The sequence below is a fragment of the Acipenser ruthenus genome, chromosome 1 (genome assembly GCF_902713425.1).
Source record: "Acipenser ruthenus chromosome 1, fAciRut3.2 maternal haplotype, whole genome shotgun sequence".
NCBI lineage: Eukaryota > Metazoa > Chordata > Actinopteri > Acipenseriformes > Acipenseridae > Acipenser > Acipenser ruthenus.
In genome coordinates this window covers 53625675-53647482 of record NC_081189.1, presented here as the reverse complement: position 1 = coordinate 53647482, position 21808 = coordinate 53625675, and the positions used below count along the sequence as shown (strand labels likewise).

Genomic DNA, 21808 nt, shown 5'->3' with positions numbered 1-21808 from the left:
CCTGTTCATTCAGTTTGCTTAATAGTTCATTCAGGCTTCACTGAATGTTCATGACTTCCAAAATTGCTCCTATAATGTATATATATTGGGATTTTAATTACATTTACTGAAAGAAAAAGAAACCGAATAGGGACCATTTTCCTGTATGCAAATGTACCTCTTTGTGTCGTACTGATTACCTTGTTTGTTTCTTTTATGATAACCCTAGAGAGCTGATGTAGGGATTTCAGCCTTAACCATTACCCCAGACCGGGAAAATGTGGTTGACTTTACAACCCGCTACTTGGATTACTCAGTGGGGGTGCTGTTGAAGAAAGCTGAAAGGACTGTAGATATGTTTGCCTGCTTGGCACCCTTTGATCTCTCTCTGTGGGGCTGTATAGCTGGCACGGTCCTGCTGGTAGGAATATTGGTCTACCTACTGAACTGGTTCAACCCTCCTCGACTGCAGATGGGCTCAATGACGTCCACCACTCTTTATAACTCCATGTGGTTTGTCTATGGCTCTTTTGTTCAACAAGGTAAGATGACTTCTTAATCAATCATGCACAGATGCAATATATACAGTTTGTCCGCCTATTTGGACAACTTTATTAAACACTGTAAACAAACATCATATTTTCAGAACCGTTTACACATAGTGATGTAATCATTAACAGTTTGAATTGTATTTGTAATATAATTTCTTTTATTTATTAATTTTTTTTTTAAACAAACCTGCGAGCCACCAGCACTACAATCTTAGAGAAGGTGAAGTGAGGTGCACCTGTCCAATGCGGGATTGTAACTTGCACAGGGATTTTATCCAAAAGTTGTAAAATAAAAAGAAGCTCTGCTAGCTTTAGACCTCTGAACAGAACCCTTCATTTCTGAGCCCAGGGCTTGAAATTAACTTTTCCATGCACTAGCCACCATGGCTAGTGGATGGAAAAATCCATCGACCACACAGACAATTTACCAGCCAACATCATTCCGGGAGGGTGGCGACGACAAAAGAAAATGCAAAAACAAGCAACATTTATGAGCATTTTCAACAGTGTCTGAAACAATCTGCCTCATTAGTGAAGATATAGCTTCTGAGATGTGTTGGGCATCTGCCCTCTCCACAGACTGCATGCCCACAAACTGCACAGTCACCAGCCCTTTCTGGCAGAATCATACATACCGGTTCAACCATCTGACATCACTGACAGGAACTTTGCACCTTTTATTTTCTCTTGCAGCTGTCTTCTTTCTACCTCAGCAATGTAGTGCATAAATACTCTTGCTTGTTTGCCATTCCTGTAAGTACTTCCTAGAGTTAGGCTGTTCTGTTCATCAACCCTATATTAAAAATAATTGAAATAACTTCTGATTAAGGATCTTCTAAGCATTAACTTACTATTTTTTTTCAAGCATATAAACAAGTCAGTTCAAGATAAAATTGATTCCAGTAAATAGTAAATTCACCAAAATTCATTGTTAAGGATACAATTTTGTCACTGTGATTTCATGGGCGAGTTGTGGGACAAAAAACAAGAATTCACGAAATGTCACAGAAAGGTCACCAAATAATATAGTTTTAGCTACATCAACATACACAAGAGCTTTTAAATAGTACATCAAAAACCAATAATATAAAGACTATTGCTTTTGACTGCTGGGAAGTTTAAATGTTAATTTAGAGTACAAAACGTAGTTAAAGGTCCTTTCACACCAACATAACATTTTTTTTTTTTTTTTTAAGAATACTGTATGATGCAGGCTTTCACAACGCGTAGCGAAACAGATTGAAATAAACTGTGTTCGTTTCTCTGTGCTCGTCCGGCATAAATGTACATACCGTATTACTTCAAATTAACGCTGCCCTCACATTAACGCCTCACTCGGACATTAGCTTTTTAATAGACGCCGCTCTCGAATAAACGCTGCTCTCAATAAAGCAACGTAAAGGTATTTTTTTTCTACCCCTGCTCAAAAAATAAAGAAAGAAATGCGCAACTCTGCCTATGTACACGACACCCCCGAAGAGACTGCAACCTCAATCCAGCATGTAATACAAACCAATGTACACCCACCTTAGTAAGCAAATGTTATTTTATAGTACAGTCCCGACAGACAACCCAAGATGAACTACAGCAGTCCTTCACGTCCCTTTTTTTCCAGCAGAGTTCAGTGCTAACACAACAGGGGATAAAACAAGGGCTGTCTGTTTACCTCGTTGTCAGCTTGGATAGTGAAAACTTAAACTCAGAAGAACTTGGAGCTTTGCCGATATAATCTTGTAGGGAGTTTAGTTGTTTTGTTTTTTATTCAATTGGAATTTGAATAAATATTTGAATTTATTTTAGTTTTAACAGAAATCAAACCGATATTCAGAGGAAATGTTTTTTGTTAAGAAAAACAACTGCATCACACTCAACTACCGTTCTCGCTCCTCTTCTTGTCCTGCCCCATAGCAACCAATACACACTCCTGTTTCGCTGGTACAGTACTCCCCTGACCTCCGAACTCCCATCTAATAGGCTCTCGTTAACTCTCAGTAAATGTACTGTATTCAAGCCCCAAAAACACACAAGAGTATAGTGCTGCAGATTGGAGCCTCTCATAGCACCTTTTCTAAAATGCCTTAAATCATTTAATAAAATATTGCAGCGTTTGTAATGCATAGTATTATTAATAAAGGCCATCCTCGTTTAAGGGCCGCAGTCATTTTTATCAATTTAAAATAAATGCTGTGGTGTCAAATTGAAGTAATACGGTATATATACAAAATCAGCATGTGAAATTGTTTTTATGACCGTGTTCAAAATGAAACGGTATATACTTTTTCTTCAATAATAAGAACGAGACGTTTAAATTGGTTGTTTCTGAGTAGCCTACAGAAAACTGTCCCTTGCTTTAAACATAAAAACAAACAAAAAACAGAGTTGAAAGGTCAAATAACACAGGCAGCACCGTGTCCAAGAAATGGGGCATCACAAAGATCAGAAAAAAGACCAGAAACTGATAAACCTCTCGTTTTTATCTACAGTTTGCAGGAAATAAAGATCAACGGCAATCTAAAGTATTTTGTTTACATGACTACTTGGATACATTAGCTACACTGTATGAAAAAAAGTTTTAAGGAATTGGATTATTTTTTGAAGATGCAAGCCCACTTTTTTGTTTAAAAAAATAAAGTAACAAGCGAAGTTCACAACCGAGAGTTTACAGTAACATACGATCTGTTCATTTACATGCTCGCTCAGCTACAAAATACAAATCTCCTTCGCTGACCTACATAGCTACACATAAATGCTGTGTGCGCACACAACCAAACAATTTACAGATACTCACATTTTTATTTTCACTGCATGACATACTGCAATTTAAAGGTAATATCATGTATTATCATTTTTTCCTGATTTACGACTTCGGTTTGTGCCTGTTTTACACATGGTTCCGCTAAAACAAACCTGAAAACTAACTTCTCACGCACAATTTTTTTTTCCAATTCTGTAGGCCCAGCGGCTGCATTTTTTGACCTGGTGGGCTGCCGGGCCTGTAGAATAGTAGGGGAACCACTGCAGTTTGTGGAGATTGCAAAAAAGATTTCTATTTAGGTTAGATAGTTGTTAGCTTGGTTTGTTTTTATTCTGTATTAATTAGATTGTATTCATTAAAAAAAGCAAGAGAGAACCAGACTGTTTATTATTGTTTTTATATATTTTTCAAATAGGGGAAGTTAGCAGGCAATGTTCCTGTGTGGGAGTAAGGGTAGAGGCAGGCATGAACGCATTTTAAGTTCAACACCAACCATAAATAAAATGTTGTTCCTGTTATTAAGCAGTAGTATAATCAGAAGCAGTGGTATTTAAAAATAACATAAGCCAGTTTTCACTTTAGTGAAGTAGGCTACAATATTGTTTTTTGTTAAAAACTTGCAGTTGCTGTATTAAAATTAAAACTTCACCGGTAACACTTTCAGTGAGGTTAAAATAGTTTATTTGCATTTGTTCAGCAATTGATACCCATGCATTCTCCTTTTTCATCTGATCTTTATAATCAGCTCTATCGACTGCATGTACGCAGGGATAAACACTGAGCAGCTTCTTGACAAACAACTGGTCATCCATTTTGGCGTAATAACCATAGCAACGAGGTCAAAGTTCAGTTGATTTGAACTGCCTGCGACTGCTGTTTTGAGAAGGGTGATTGCAGGTAGAAAGTATAAACTGCACGGCGACACGGCAGCGATGTTCGACGGTCAGTCGAGCGATGTTAAGTGTACAAAAACATACCCACCACTGTGGCGTATAAGTATGTGAAATTTACCCGCCACAGACCAAATTTAACCCGCATTTGGAGGGTGGGTGGGGGTTTAGTTTCTAACCCTGTGAGCCTAAAGCCCGTCGAACACAGCTCGACTCAAACTGTCCCGACTCATCTCATCTCAACTGGCCGTACAGAGTTTGGATGAATCGTATCAGTGTGCGTGCACTTAAAACCAAGATTATGCAGATTTCAGTCGGGATGTCTTCATATTTAGAATGTGTGTGTTTTTTTTGTTTTTTTTTAAAATACATATTAAAAAAATGAGCTTAGGAACAGTCGTTATCAACAAAAGGATATGTTCAGAATTGCTTTTCCTACAGGAACTCAAACTTCTAGAAGCAACTACTGAAGGAAGTTGCTAGTTGTGACTTGTATTCTGCATATAATATTAACTACCACTGCTGATGTGCGCTAAATGAAATGGCGTTTCTTAAATTATGTTTCCAAAATACTGAAGGGAACAACGTATCTGTAGATGTATTATATTCAATTAGTTCTGAAAGTAGTGCAGTGGGCTTGGCTTGAATCTGGCTCAAGTCAAAAGTTAATTTAGTTTAGTTGTCTCAAACTAGACCTGCTGGAGAGTAGTCCAGATCACAAAACCCTATATAATCAGACACAAAAGTTAGTCTCTGCTTATGGGGGTGTGTGGCAAAGTGCCCCGCCCCTGTGTGCATTTGTGTGTTTTGTGTATGTTGCGTGCGTGTGTGTGTTAATGTTGGTGTATAGATTGGTACACGGGATGTAAACGGGTCTGTGTTTCACGTATATTTAAAGTGTAGATTTGTATTTAGGCACGAGGAGAGCACAAATCACTTCACGTGCATTTAAAATATAATGTGTGGCACGGGGTTGCACGTAATGAATTCACGTGCTGGGATTCAAGTGAATAATTAATTAGTAATTGAATCCCAGCACAACAGTATATATAGATGCACGTTTCTTTCACTCCGGGGAGGTGTTCGGTGAGTGGAGAACGGGATTGGAGACGGAGGCAAAGATAATAATAAGAAGAAGAATAATAATAATAGTTAAGTGTTTTCACTCACCGTGTTTGTTCGTCTGTCCTGCACCGTCGGTTTAGTGTTTAGTCGTTTTGTTTGTCTCTTTATTTTGGCGTGTAGTGCCGTGTCCAGTGTTTTTGTCTGTTCCAACCTTTTATTTTCTGTTCTGTTTATTAAATGCTGAACGCGATCACGCGTTCAGCCTCACCAAAACCCCATCTCTCTGTCGTTTGTGTTCCTGTTTCTGGTCTGACGCCACCCACTCCGGCCGTCTTTGTGACACGTGGTGTCCTGCGTGGGATCGACAGCGCCTCCAGGACTCAGGCCAGAGCAGGAACCGCATTTTTTTTGAAAAAAAAAAAAAAAGTGTTGGATTACAAAAAAATATATATATAAATAAATAAAATGGGATGGAAGGAGGATAAAGAGGTGAAGGACAGGGAGGAGGAGTGCCGCCTAAGGGCCAGACATCCACGGCGATCTAACAAGCCAACGCCGGGGTGCCTCCTCTGCGACCAGGATCATCTGTTCGCCAACTGTCCCTTCCGCAGTTATGGGGAGGAGCCTGAGCGTCCACAGCCCAAGTGGGAGGAGCCTGAGCGTCCACAGCCCAAGTGGGAGGAGCCTGAGCGTCCACAGCCCGAGTGGGAGGAGCCTGAGCGTCCACAGCCCGAGTGGGAGGAGCCTGAGCGTCCACAGCCCGAGTGGGAGGAGCCTGAGCGTCCACAGCCCGAGTGGGAGGAGCCTGAGCGTCCACAGCCCGAGTGGGAGGAGCCTGAGCGTCCTACGCCTGAGTGGGAGGAGCCCGAGCGTCCTACGCCTGAGTGGGAGGAGCCCGAACGTCCTACGCCTGAGTGGGAGGAGCCCGAACGTCCTACGCCTGAGTGGGAGGAGCCCGAACGTCCTACGCCTGAGTGGGAGGAGCCCGAACGTCCTACGCCCAAGAGGGGGGAGTCGGTGCGTCCACAGCCCAAAAGGGAGGAGTCGGTGCGTCCACAGCCCAAAAGGGAGGAGTCGGTGCGTCCACAGCCCAAAAGGGAGGAGTCGGTGCGTCCACAGCCCAAAGAGAGGAAAGTCGGGGCTTCCACAGCCCTAGGACCCAAGCTGCCAGCAGAGGGTGAATACCTGCTGGTCCCACCTCCACCAGCAGAGGGTGAATGCCTGCTGGTTCCACCTCCACCGCAGTGGGAGGACTGCTTGCCCCTCCCACCTCCACCAGCAGAGGGTGAATACCTGCTGGTTCCACCTTCACCGCAGTGGGAGGACTGCTGGCCCCTCCCACCTCCACCAGCAGAGGGTGAATACCTGCTGGTTCCACCACCGCCAGGAGCAGAGGAGCTGGAGCTGCCTCTGCCTCCACCACCGCCAGGAGCAGAGGAGCTGGAGCTGCCTCTGCCTCCACCACCGCCAGGAGCAGAGGAGCTGGAGCTGCCTCTGCCTCCACCACCTCCAGGAGCAGAGGAGCAGGAGCTGCCTCTGCCTCCGCCACCACCACCGCAAGGAGCAGAGGAGCAGGAGCTGCCTCTGCCTCCGCCACCACCACCGCAAGGAGCAGAGGAGCAGGAGCTGCCTCTGCCTCCGCCACCACCACCGCAAGGGGCAGAGGAGCTGGAGCTGCCTCTGCCTCCACCACCGCCAGGAGCAGAGGAGCTGGAGCTGCCTCTGCCTCCGCCACCGCCCGGAGCAGAGGAGCAGGAGCTGCCTCTGCTGCCCGTACCTCCGCAGGGAGTACGGTGGCCGGAGCCCCAGAAAGGGGAGCTGCCGGCCACGAAGGGGGACGAGGTCTGGAGACCACTTTCCCCAGCAGCAGTTTCGCTGCAGGAGTTCTTGTGGCCGGAGCCCCACAGGAGGGAGCTGCCGGCTACGAAGAAGGGGAGGTCGGGGGACCACCTGCCCCCGCAGCTTTTTCGCTGCAGGACAGGACCAACAGGCTGTCAGCCGTGCCACTACCGGCAGGGGTGCTGACAGCATGGCCAGCCATGGGCCCACTGGAGCCTCCCTTCCCAGCCCGAGACTTTGTCCTGGACTGCTGGATTTTTAAGGGGGGAGGTGGCCGTTGAGGCCATGTGTGCTGCGCACAAGGGGGGGTATATGTGGCAAAGTGCCCCGCCTCTGTGTGCATTTGTGTGTTTTGTGTATGTTGCGTGCGTGTGTGTGTTAATGTTGGTGTATAGATTGGTACACGGGATATAAACGGGTCTGTGTTTCACGTATATTTAAAGTGTAGATTTGTATTTAGGCACGAGGAGAGCACAAATCACTTCACGTGCATTTAAAATATAATGTGTGGCACGGGGTTGCACGTAATGAATTCACGTGCTGGGATTCAAGTGAATAATTAATTAGTAATTGAATCCCAGCACAACAGTATATATAGATGCACGTTTCTTTCACTCCGGGGAGGTGTTCGGTGAGTGGAGAACGGGATTGGAGACGGAGGCAAAGATAATAATAAGAAGAAGAATAATAATAATAGTTAAGTGTTTTCACTCACCGTGTTTGTTCGTCTGTCCTGCACCGTCGGTTTAGTGTTTAGTCGTTTTGTTTGTCTCTTTATTTTGGCGTGTAGTGCCGTGTCCAGTGTTTTTGTCTGTTCCAACCTTTTATTTTCTGTTCTGTTTATTAAATGCTGAACGCGATCACGCGTTCAGCCTCACCAAAACCCCATCTCTCTGTCGTTTGTGTTCCTGTTTCTGGTCTGACGCCACCCACTCCGGCCGTCTTTGTGACAGGGTGTTATCTCTGCTGTTACCACAGTTGTCTTTATTATGTTTTTCAAAATGTTAACGTAATAAAAAGGTTGTCAACTGTTGTCACTGTGTAAAGTGATGTAAAGCCATCATTTATTGTTACAGACCATCTCTAATGTCTCCAGTTACAATACAGTCCTTAGTTTTTAAAAACAAATAATTGCTGTTCAACCATTAAGTCCGTTGAAGAAATACGGATATCCTCTTCGGATATCCGTTACCCAGATACACGTCTGTTGCGTTTTGCTGCCCTTGTATTAAATAAAATTAATCCCCATTTATATTTATATATATATATATATATATATATATATATATGCACTTACCCGGCACACGTGATTTCCGACTTCCGTCACCAGTTTTCTGATACAAAGCCCATCTCTCAATGTTACAATTTATCATATCCGTCACAGCCCGTGTGGTTTTTTTTTGTTTGTTTTATTCTCTTTAATGCCAAATCAGTCTTATTTTGTGCAGTTACACAGCGCTTCCTCCAGTTTCACCTGACGAAAATGTAGCTGAAACAAAGCGAACGAGACAAGCTAGGGTAATTTAACAGCTAATCATTAATTGGATACTGTGATGTATTTTTTTTTTTTTTAATCTGATCTTTTGTTGCTTTTGTACATTTTCATTTGCAAGTGAACTGTGACATTAGGGCCTTAGCGAGTACTATATTCTGCAGTTTTGAATACTGACTTGGGAAACTGTTGTGCTTTTTTTTGTTTGCTTGTTTTGCTAAATTGCATTGCCTTTTACATTTTACACAGTTCTGTGCATGGATAACAGTTAGATTTAATTTTGCTGTTCGGTCGTTAATGGGAAATTTTACATACTGCTACAGTACGTACTGGATTTAAAAGTATGTACTGTATTATAGTTAATGTGTCTTCCAAAACACAGAAAAATATAGTAACACAATTGCAATATCAAACATATGTAGACGTTATCAGATATTTACATATGAAGCAATACCTTTAATTAGTGGTGCTTTTGCTTCACAATATCCATGGAGAAAAACAAGGTATTGTTTATATTGTTTTACTATTCCATCATCAGCCACCTCAAAACCAAAATAATTCTATATGAGTACGTCACTGTGCACAGACTTTCTAGCCAATCCAGAAGTAATTGAATCCTCAGCTGCTGCGTGTAAATGCTGACTCACGACACCTCAAAAGTATTAAGTATGGGGTCTACAGGGTTCTGAGATTAAAGGCAGGTAGTTCATGAGATTAAATGCATTTCAGGTATAAGACAACACAGGCTGTTACTTACATTGGTATCCTAGCAACTCAGGCATTGTTGACCCTCACTCAACATTTTGTTTTACCCAGAAACCGCAATTAACTTTGATATACAGCCTTGTCAGATACTGCTTTTCAATATAATCCAATTTCACACCTTGTATCATCACTTTGAAAACAGCTTTCAGTGGGTTTTCTCCAAAGGAACATTCAGAATCATCATTTCCTCTTGGACATTTAATGAAGAATATTCAATCAAGAGACCTGTGACTTCTACAACTGGACTTATAGTTAATTTGAACAAAAAACTAATATTAAATGTGTAACCATGTAGCTGTATAGGGAGACATATAACTAGGCTTGCTACTACTGTAAAAAGAAAATTTCACGCAAGAAATGATTATTATTATTATTATTTATTTCTTAGCAGACGCCCTTATCCAGGGCGACTTACAATCGCAAGCAAATACATTTCAAGTGTTACAATACAAGTAATACAATAATTTTTGTTCAAGTGTGACAAACCACAATTCAATAATACAGCAGATAGTGATAGTTACATCAGGATATGATTGAATAGTGATAGTTACATCAGGATATGATTAAGTACAAAATACTACAGGTTAAACACTTGGCAGATTACAATATTATGAAGTACAGGATTAAATGCAGTAAAATAGGGGGCAGATAAGAGCAAAATAAAGCACATTTAAATGAAGGGTGATAGTTCTACAGGTGCTGTTTGAAGAGTCTTAAGGAGGCGCCGGAATGTGGTCAGGGACTGGGCAGTCCTGACATCTGTAGGAAGGTCGTTCCACCACTGCGAAGCAAGGGTGGAGAAGGAGCGGGCTCTGGAGGCAGGGGAGCGTAGCGGAGGTAGAGCGTTTATTAAAAATCCGCAAAATTAATGACGTGAAATATATTATTCATACATGTAGCATACATTAAAAGAAAAAGAAGCGCAAACATTTATTGCAGCAAAAATGGACCTTGAAGGCCATTAGCGAAATTAAGCTGCTGCAAATAAATCCTGTTTTACAGTATTCGATTTTTATTTTTTTGCCAAATCGACGATTAATATTGACATTTATTTTAGAAAGAATTTACCTTTTTTTCCGATATTTATTTTTCAATTCAATCAGAGAATGGGTGAAATCGGCCTTTATGCTTTAAAAAAAAAAGACTTTTTATGCGATTGAAAAACATCTCATTTGGCAAAACCCCTTTATCATATTCAACATGCAACAAAATAGGTTACCAACATTCTAATTGAAATAACGTTTGGTCACAGCGGAGTTATACCTTGTAAAGAAAGATCACAAATTTATTGTGTCAAATACACTGTAGTAAACGCAGCACATAAAAGTGTATTGCACAGACTTTTACAGCATAAATTTACGAGTAAAAATAATATGCACAGAACAAAACATTAGATAGTTGAACAGAACTAACTTGCACTTATTATTCGGAGTCTGAGCTCCACCCCTCTCCTGCTTCTGCACAGCTGGGCTCCGAGTCACTGGAAGGCATGGCAGGTGGGCCTGCTTCATCCTGCCACGGAGACTTTAGGCGTTGGCCAGGGTATTGTGCACAATATTCATTAAGTGTTTTTCTCTTGCACCCCATTTTCAAATCAAACTAGTAACTGTCACTGTATACATAAAGCAAAAGGTTACGTACACCTTAACCCGCTAATTTCAAAGTAGGACTTTGAATGACAGGTGCTGTAGCTGGCAAATGAAAGTGCAGAGTCGGTACAGGTCTTAATGATTGACAGTCATTTAAACAAATCGGAGCATTCTAGCACTGTTCAGTCAACGAGATTTGTCAGAACAGGGTGAAACTACAGTACTAACGGACCACTGAGATGACTGACAGCGACCCCCAGCAATTCAGAGCGGAACAGAGACAGGACAGACAGCAAGTATAAAAACTACACAAACTAGAGAGGATTTCTAAATGATTATTTTTGGTAAGAAAATAAATAGTGAGTGGTTTTACTGACATTTATCGTATATAAATTAATTTCAGTCAAACAAATTTTTGGGCAATTTGACGTTTAACGAGCTTTATCAATTTAAAATCGAAAAGTAGCAAGCCTACACATAACCCAGCAGATGGCCCGGTGGTTTACCCCAGTTGATAGACTGGCCCGGTGGTTTACCCCAGTTGATAGACTGGCCCAGTGGTTTACCTCAGTTGATAGACTGGCCCGGTGGTTTACCCCAGTTGATTGATTGATAGTTGATATGAAATACCAGGATAACAAAGAATGGATAATAGAATATTAAGGGCAATAAAGTACAATATTATCACGTTACTCCCATCTCAGCCATAAACACAACAATTCAAATGTTTGTTACTACTAAACATTGAGCTGTTCCAAAATAATTTTACCAGAAAATAATGTGTAATATAAAGTAATTGCCAAAGCTAGAATCCTTTTTAAATTGTCGCAATTGGAATTAGAGTGAGGTTGCCTCATTAGCATCCCCCAATTTCAACAGTTTCAATTATATAATACAGCTGTGGCTAAAGAGCTTTGTACATCTGATACAATTCAAATTATGTGTAAATTTACCAATAAAGTGATTGTAGCTTCTAAAACACATTTTCTCCGACATGCCCATCCATTCATTGTATAGGTCTCAAACAAGCAGTTTTGACAAACACATGTTTTAGAAAACCTCATTTTTAAGTAAAAAATATATATATTTGGTACTACTCGGTTATATAAATATCTGTTTGAAGCCAGACTGTTGCAATTCCTGAGTTATTTTGCCTCCGTGCAAGAATAAGGCATATAAACAAAGATATTCCTTTAACCTAAAATAGTACCCGCTATCATGTTTAGAAATGAAAATGCATGTATGCTATAACATGTGCTTCTATCCATACTGCATATTTGAGACCTGTTTAGTTAATGGAAGTGCAAAACATGTAGTATTTATGAAATCATTTTGTTAGCAACAATTACTATAAGAAGATTCCATTCTTTGGGTTCTTTCTTATTCATTATACAGTAGTTGGTCTTCTGGAATATATATTCTTTTTAAATTAGTGTAAATACAAGAACTGTTTGAGAGGGGGCTGTTATCAAATCTAAGTGTTTTTACCTGTGAAAATGCTTTTTTAAAGTGTATGTATGCCAGGATCTTGTGATGTATAGAAATGCTGCAGTGCCTTAATGATGTGCACATCTGCAGACAAATAATGACCTTCTCATGCAATTGCCCATCAATGGTTTAGTATATTTCTATTGTTTAAGGTGTGTAGTAGGCAATAATAATTCCAAGGAAAACAGAACTTAGAATGAAACACACCAGGGCGTGGCTTTATTTGAAAACAAAACAAATGCACCATTGGTGCATACAAACACAAAAGAAAAGCCTAAACCCTTCTGTGAGTCTAACTAAACAGTTAAATCGTCCCTTTCTAAACAGGGACAGGCTACTCCTGTTTACCCCGATTTACACTCACAGGTAACTTATTTAGTTTTCCTTACTTTAGTTTATTCCTGCACAACCAACTCCACTCATGCTCTCAACAACTCCTCTTCACGTTCCACCCCCACCTTCTCAACCTTACCACTCTTTTAACTCCCAGACAATTACACAATTAAACAATTAACCTATATTGGAGAGAATCCTGACATCAGTGTCATCCTCAGGGTCTTAATGCCTCCATATACCCTATCCAATATAACAACATACCTTTTCCAACCCAACATAACATTGATTCTTTTCAGACCCAAGTTTGTGGTTTAACCTGTCAATCAACCTGTAATAGCCACTTTACGTTCCTTTGTTAACTTTTAAACCTTTTACATTATCGCCACCCTTTGTTTACCATCCAGTTGGTTTATGTTGTCTTTTCACACTTTATTACTTTTGTTTGTTTTATTTTAAACACCTTATCAAAGATTTGTACAATCTTTTACCCAGATGGAGTGTGCATTCTTTACACCCAGGGCCCCACAGCTGCCCAAGTTTGATCTGGAATGTACACTCCCTTACAATATATATATATATATATATATATATATATATATATATATATATATATTTAAATGCCATACTGTGAGATATTTCGGGTCAAATCCCACCACAACAGGCTTTACACCATTAGTATCGGAATTGCATCGTAACAAACTGCTCATAGTGCTGGGGTGTGGATCCCGAGATGCGGATAGTGAAAACATTTTTTAAATATTTCATTTTGCTGTTTTTTTTATCACTCTCCAGTGCCCAAATGGCTTGTAATTTTCAGGGTACAAAAGGAACTGGCCCCTTTCGCTGGTTTGGTGAAAAAATATTAATCTGTTCCTGACTTACAATGATTTGAAATTTGGGGTTCTGAGCATGTGCAGTACAGCTCTTCAAGTTAGATGTTTGATCACACGGTCAACTGCACAGAACAGAACAAACACATGGTCAACCACAGGAAACGATGCGCATAGAACACAGAACAGAACACATGATCAACCACGGGAAATGATGCGCACAGAACACAAAACAGAACACATGATCAACCACGGGAAATGATGCGCATAGAACACAGAACAGAACACATGATCAACCATGGGAAACGATGCGCATAGAACACAGAACAGAACACATGATCAACCACGGGAAACGATGCGCATAGAACACAGAACAGAACACATGATCAACCACGGGAAACGATGCGCATAGAACACAGAACAGAACACATGATCAACCACGGGAAACGATGCGCATAGAACACAGAACAGAACACATGATCAACCACGGGAAACGATGCGCATAGAACACAGAACAGAACACATGATCAACCACGGGAAACGATGCGCATAGAACACAGAACAGAACACATGATCAACCACGGGAAACGATGCGCATAGAACACAGAACAGAACACATGATCAACTGCAGAGAAAACCAAATAAAAACAACAATCAACTGCCCCTGAGTCCGCTGGACAGCAGTGGCGACACCAGGGGGAGGTGAGGGGTGGTGGACGTCCATTAAAAACTACATCTCCCAGGATACCATGTCTTAATTTACTAGGCAATTATAGAGATCAATGTAGATATCAAACTTAAAAAATAACTGATTTGTCCACTCCTGAAAATGTGGAATGTCTGTGGATTGCAATTTTAGAAGAAAGGCATGGATGGATAATGTTCTGCTTGAGCCTGCAGTACATTTAGAAAAGTTTTGTTTATCTGTTATCTGTAAGGTGAAACTGTTTCAAATGTTTACCTTATTGCATTGATATTAGAGTTTACTGTATATATTACAGTTCGTAATAGAGCTATGTATCATACAGAAAGATTTTTTTTGTCCAGTCCAGATCCAGGCTTGTTGTTTTCCCCCTGTTTCTTCCATGATATTGTTTGTGTGACATTCTCCCTGTCTGTGTGCTGTGAACCTCTTGAATGTAATTTATTGGCAATGATTATATAATATTACAAATTCATGAAAACATTCTGGGAAGGTAAATTATTTAAATATATACCATATTTGAGTGTAAAAATACAATACAACTCCTTGTCTCAGGCATTGAGGACTGCAGACAGATAAAAGGAAGTTTCAAAATGTGGCTTGGTAGTCCTGTCTGTTTCTAATCTCTTCAGATGCCTGCCAAATGCACTTCAAGGAATTGGTGATATTGTAATGCAATTTAACATTGTATGCAAAAACAGAAGCATTCCTACTTAATATCAACCCTAAAGGGCTATTCACAGTATAGCGTTTATTCACTGCGTTTTTTACGCCGACGTTTTGCTGCTATTTTTGTATTCAGACTTGCGCGTCAAAAATCACAGGCAAGATGGGGGAATGCCTGATTATAGCAGGGCAGAATATCTTGCTCTTTATGATAAGCAGTACAAGAAATATCTCTATAAAGAGTACAAACAGAAATTCCGAGGAAATCGTAAAGTAAGCACTATTGGTATGTTAAAATAAACACACTGTTTTGACTACACGTTTTCGTTAAATGTCCGGGTGTAGCTTAGTTTAGTGCATGCCATGAGATATACCGCGGCCCATTGTTAAATATAGACTGAACTACAAAACAAAATCACGTATCTAATTATATCCAGTAGCATACGCAGGTAAGTGGTATTGTATTTACATCAAATTATACTGTTTTATGTCAATCATATATGTAAGAATACATGTATTTTTTCCTCAATGAAGTAAAACACTGTCTGTGCTGTCTGACGTTACATCTGCATTGACACTACCATCAGGCTGCATCGAAATGGTTGCGTTTGGTAGTCCTGTTTGTACTTATAATTTTGTTTAAACAATGTTTTTGTTGCCAATAACATTGTTGAGATTATTTGTTACCAATGTCACAATTTGAGATTATATACTATGTGACAGGGTGCCTGCCCCCTCCCCCTCCCCATAATTTGTGTTATTATTATCATTTTTACTGTTATTTTCATTATGATTTTCATTATAATGATTGTGTTATTGTTTGTTTTGGATCGGCAGGGAGGGGGTTAAATTCCTCCCAGCCAAATACATGTGAGAATGTGGCTGGAGCCTTAATTGGCTAATTGTTAATTATTGATTAATTGGGCTCCGCCACAAACTAGAAAAGCCTGGAGATATCATTTGTCTAGGTGGAGCGTAGTTAGGAGAGAGCGATGGAGAAGCCTAAAGAGTGGTTTGTAAATGATTGCTATCTACCCTTAAGAACCCGAGTAGGTACTCGTTTCATTTGATTTATTTGTTCTTGTGTTGTGTTTTGAAACCCTTTTTGTTTGGCCCTTGTGCCCTTTTATTTTGTGTTTTGAAAAATCTTTACTTTGTTTAAATAAAAATACCAGTGCAGCAGTGTAGTTTTGCCCCACAGTACCTTTTGTTTGTGTTCTTCTTTCTGGTCTGACATCGTCCCACAAGCCAACCTGTCACAACATACATACAGTATATTTTGGCTCTTGCACAAGATGCTGGTACTCCCCTAGGGTTTCCCTTTTACACGTTATTATAGGGTGCATCCGCATTCTCTTCTTCTTTGGCGCAATAACCATGCAGCAGCTTGCACCTGATCCATATTGCCTTCAGATTATATCCAAATTTAGCAGGACAGGGTGGTGATAGTGGCGATTTTCGTCTAAAAATCGAACGTTTCAGTTTTTTTTTTCCTCAGCAATTACGCTCAAGTATGAAAGGTAGTATTCAATTCCAAAGGTTTGATTTTTTACCATAGAAAATGCAGTGAATAAATGCTGTAGTGTGAATAGCCCTTAACTGATGCATTAACAGAGTTGCAAAGAACTTAAATATAAATTGATTCTATATTCTGCTCATCAACAGGTTTCCAATGTACTTTTGATTGAAGCTCCAAAGATATTCCTTTTGAAATAAACTACAATCTGTAGGTTGACCGCATTTTCGTATTGCTATACTTAGAGAACTGCTGTTTAAGATTACTATAGTATATTCAGTGTAACAGTAGGGTGTAGTAGAAAATATACCATTAGAAGTTTTTTTTATGATTACTAAATCTCATCCAAACATATTTCTCACAGAAACAAAATCATGTTACTGCTAATTATAAATCACATATCAGAAATTAACCAATCACTGAAGTATTATGCTTTACAAAAAAATAAATCCTATTTTTAGTTTTAAAGCTATTTGTGAGTACAGGCTTCACTTGTGTGAATTACAATATGTTAATATGTACTAGGTGTAGGTGTCTCTTGTATAAACTACGTTATTTTGCACAGTTTGAGCAGCCAGAGCCGCTCAGCACAAACTGCATGAGATGACATTTCTTATAAATAAATACACACCACGTATTAATTTATATTCACACTATTTTCTTATGTGAGGATTTATACATAACTATAGTTAACCATACTGCTAACTAAATAAACGTTTTGTAAAGGTAAAGTTAGATTCCATTTTGCATGTGCTTGGATTTGTCCATCAAGCTTACACTTCAAGCAGCTATATTATGTGACAATGCATCTATAGGCTATTTGATAGATGTAAGGACAAAGTTCTTTGAATTAGTAATTCCAGGTGGTGAATAGTATGTTGAGAAGGGTGTATTTACATCTTACAAAAAAAATGACATATCACACAAAGAAAATATGTCCTGCCAAAACTTTACCTCATCAAAGAAGTGACAGCTTCTATTATCTTGTTGTCAAGTAGCCTGAACAGTTTTCCAATTTCAAATTTCATGCTGTGGTTTCATCTACTACACTAGTACGACAACTAATAACAATAATAATATGCAAATTTTATTATTTATTTATTATTTATTTCTTAGCAGACGCCCTTATCCAGGGCGACTTACAATTGTTACAAGATATCACATTATTTTTACATACAATTACCCATTTATACAGTTGGGTTTTTACTGGAGCAATTTAGGTAAAGTACCTTGCTCAAGGGTACAGTAGCAGTGTCCCCCACAAGGGATTGAACCCACGACCCTCCAGTCAGGAGTCCAGAGCTCTAACCACTACTCCACACTGCTGCCCCTTTATTTATTTCAAATATGATAAAATAAATGCCCCCTCCCCCTCCCCATAATTTGTGTTATTATTATCATTTTTACTGTTATTTTCATTATGATTTTCATTATAATGATTGTGTTATTGTTTGTTTTGGATCGGCAGGGAGGGGGTTAAATTCCTCCCAGCCAAATACATGTGAGAATGTGGCTGGAGCCTTAATTGGCTAATTGTTAATTATTGATTAATTGGGCTCCAGCCACAAACTAGAAAAGCCTGGAGAAATCATTTGTCTGGGTGGAGTGTAGTTAGGAGAGAGCGATGGAGAAGCCTAAAGAGTGGTTTGTAAATGATTGCTATCTACCCTTAAGAACCCGAGTAGGTACTCGTTTCATTTGATTTATTTGTTCCTGTGTTGTGTTTTGAAACCCTTTTTGTTTGGCCCTTGTGCCCTTTTATTTTGTGCTTTGAAAAATCTTTACTTTGTTTAAAAAAAAATACCAGTGCAGCAGTGTAGTTTTGCCCCACAGTACCTTTTGTTTGTGTTCTTCTTTCTGGTCTGACATCGTCCCACAAGCCAACCTGTCACAACATACATACAGTATATTTTGGCTCTTGCACAAGATGCTGGTACTCCCCTAGGGTTTCCCTTTTACACGTTATTATAGGGTGCATCCGCATTCTCTTCTTCTTTGGCGCAATAACCATGCAGCAGCTTGCACCTGATCCATATTGCCTTCAGATTATATCCAAATTTAGCAGGACAGGGTGGTGATAGTGGTGATTTTCGTCTAAAAATCGAACGTTTCAGTTTTTTTTTCCTCAGCAATTACGCTCAAGTATGAAAGGTAGTATTCAATTCCAAAGGTTTGATTTTTTACCATAGAAAATGCAGTGAATAAATGCTGTAGTGTGAATAGCCCTTAACTGATGCATTAACAGAGTTGCAAAGAACTTAAATATAAATTGATTCTATATTCTGCTCATCAACAGGTTTCCAATGTACTTTTGATTGAAGCTCCAAAGATATTCCTTTTGAAATAAACTACAATCTGTAGGTTGACCGCATTTTCGTATTGCTATACTTAGAGAACTGCTGTTTAAGATTACTATAGTATATTCAGTGTAACAGTAGGGTGTAGTAGAAAATATACCATTAGAAGTTTTTTTATGATTACTAAATCTCATCCAAACATATTTCTCACAGAAACAAAATCATGTTACTGCTAATTATAAATCACATATCAGAAATTAACCAATCACTGAAGTATTATGCTTTACAAAAAAATAAATCCTATTTTTAGTTTTAAAGCTATTTGTGAGTACAGGCTTCACTTGTGTGAATTACAATATGTTAATACGTACTAGGTGTAGGTGTCTCTTGTATAAACTACGTTATTTTGCACAGTTTGAGCAGCCAGAGCCGCTCAGCACAAACTGCATGAGATGACATTTCTTATAAATAAATACACACCACGTATTAATTTATATTCACACTATTTTCTTATGTGAGGATTTATACATAACTATAGTTAACCATACTGCTAACTAAATAAACGTTTTGTAAAGGTAAAGTTAGATTCCATTTTGCATGTGCTTGGATTTGTCCATCAAGCTTACACTTCAAGCAGCTATATTATGTGACAATGCATCTATAGGCTATTTGATAGATGTAAGGACAAAGTTCTTTGAATTAGTAATTCCAGGTGGTGAATAGTATGTTGAGAAGGGTGTATTTACATCTTACAAAAAAAATGACATATCACACAAAGAAAATATGTCCTGCCAAAACTTTACCTCATCAAAGAAGTGACAGCTTCTATTATCTTGTTGTCAAGTAGCCTGAACAGTTTTCCAATTTCCAATTTCATGCTGTGGTTTCATCTACTACACTAGTACGACAACTAATAATAATAATAACATGCAAATTTTATTATTTATTTATTATTTATTTCTTAGCAGACGCCCTTATCCAGGGCGACTTACGATTGTTACAAGATATCACATTATTTTTACATACAATTACCCATTTATACAGTTGGGTTTTTACTGGAGCAATCTAGGTAAAGTACTTTGCTCAAGGGTACAGTAGCAGTGTCCCCCACAAGGGATTGAACCCACGACCCTCCAGTCAGGAGTCCAGAGCCCTAACCACTACTCCACACTGCTGCACCTTTATTTATTTCAAATATGATAAAATAAATGTACAAAATTGTTCACAAACTGTGGTGGGATTCCCTGCCCCTGTGCGTATTTTTGTGTTTTATGTTGTATGTGGCGTGTTAATGTTGGTGTATATGTACTGGTGCACAGTATATAATGTGGGGCTATGTAGCACGAGTGTTGTTAAAATGTATATTTGTATTTAGGCACGGGGATTGCACAATCACTCCACGTGCAGATTAAAGTGGGTATTAGTATGGAAGCACAGGGAGCACAATTAGTTCACGTGCAGATGTACTGAGATTCCAATTGAATGATTGATTAGCAATCGAGTCTCGGTACAGCTGCATAAAAGATGCAGTGTTTCACTCACTCGGGGTTGGTGTTCGGTGAGTGCAGAATGGGAGAGGAGAAAATAACAATTGCTACGTGTGCTGGAGGACCAGCATGATACTTGTTGTTTGGGGTTTGTCCGCTGTTTGGGGGTAGGGGGGGGGGGGATAAATAAAAAAAATAACTGGCCACTCTAAATTATTAAAAAATAATAATAATAATAAATTATCACCGGTCTTATTTCTTTTTTAAGTTAGGCTAGATCATAAATAATGGCCTATTAAAAAAAAAAAAAAAAAAAAATATGGAATGTTTGGCATACATATAAATTCACATAGTTATCCTTGCGTTGCACCAATAACCCAAATAAAACAAAGGATAACATATGCAGGTGTTTGTATTTTGTATTTGCCATCATAAATCTGTTTTGTGTGTTATTTGTATATTTACATTGTACCATGAACAACTTAACTAATTAAATTTGTTTTTAAATAAGATTTAATACAAGGAGAAATGCTTTTTTTTACTTGTATTTCTACATTATACACCTCTGAAAGCATTGAAATAAACTGAAAGTATTTTCAGCCATTTATAATGAAAAATCCTTTTTTTCCAGATTATTTTTAAATAAAACATGTACATTAAAACCAGAACCGTATTCCCAACCATTATGAGTGTATTACCTATTGTTAATGGAGGGGGCGACAGATCTTTAACACAGTGTTATTTCTACACACTGTGGTGTAAGACGAGTAAAGAATGGTTCATATTTCAGACTCCAACATCATTTGTGGTCGGAGTGGAGGGTCTGCAACCCTGTGCGAGAGGTCGGAATTACGTCATGCACACTCTTGCGACGTGTGTCTTTTTTGGAAAGTCCAGCCTTTTCTCATGCGTCTGCGACCTGAAATCGATTTCAACATTTGCTGCATGGTTGAGTTGTACGCTTGTAACCATCATGGAACAAGACTTGTAATAGAACGTTTAATAGAAGTTCGTAAACATCCACATTTTTATATCTCTTCACTAAAAGAATATTGACGTGCCCAAATGATAGAAACAGCGTTGGTGTGCATTATTCAGAAAAAAATAAAGGACTGGAGAGAATGTAAAGCCTGATGGAGTAAATGGTGTGATAGATTTGTGAATAGCAAGAAAACCTTGAAGTAGTGGAGTCGAAAGCTTGTGGCCACACTTTGCTGGTAATTGCCAGTTGCTATGTGTTTAAGTTTTTCTGCGTCACTGCATCGCATGTGTATTTTTGTGTTGAAGCAATGGTCCCAAACTGTTTAACAGATCGTCAAACCTTTTACCTGTCATTCTAAAAATGTTTTGCCCACATCTCTTACCCACATCGCATTCATCTGCCACAGTATGAACCAGCACTAAAAAGCACAATACTTTGTGTTAAGTAAACTGCGTGTTTGAATTAATTTGCACTTTTAAAAATACTAAATTATTTAAAGAACTAAAAGTATTATCTAATCACTTTATTGGTTCACAATATATGTAATTGTTTTAATTCTTGTTTTAAAGAAGTGATGA

The 21808-nt window shown here is 39.1% G+C and overlaps 1 protein-coding gene across 1 annotated transcript in view; it reads left to right on the top strand.

The window, feature by feature from the left end:
- LOC117421151 (glutamate receptor ionotropic, delta-2-like) overlaps window positions 1–21808 on the top strand; it is a 662598-nt gene that overhangs the window by 545147 nt on the left and 95643 nt on the right. Inside the window, exon 11 of the mRNA XM_034035144.3 lies at window positions 209–521. Within this exon, the coding sequence (XP_033891035.1) occupies window positions 209–521 (313 nt within the window). The remainder of the gene's footprint in view (window positions 1–208; window positions 522–21808) is intronic.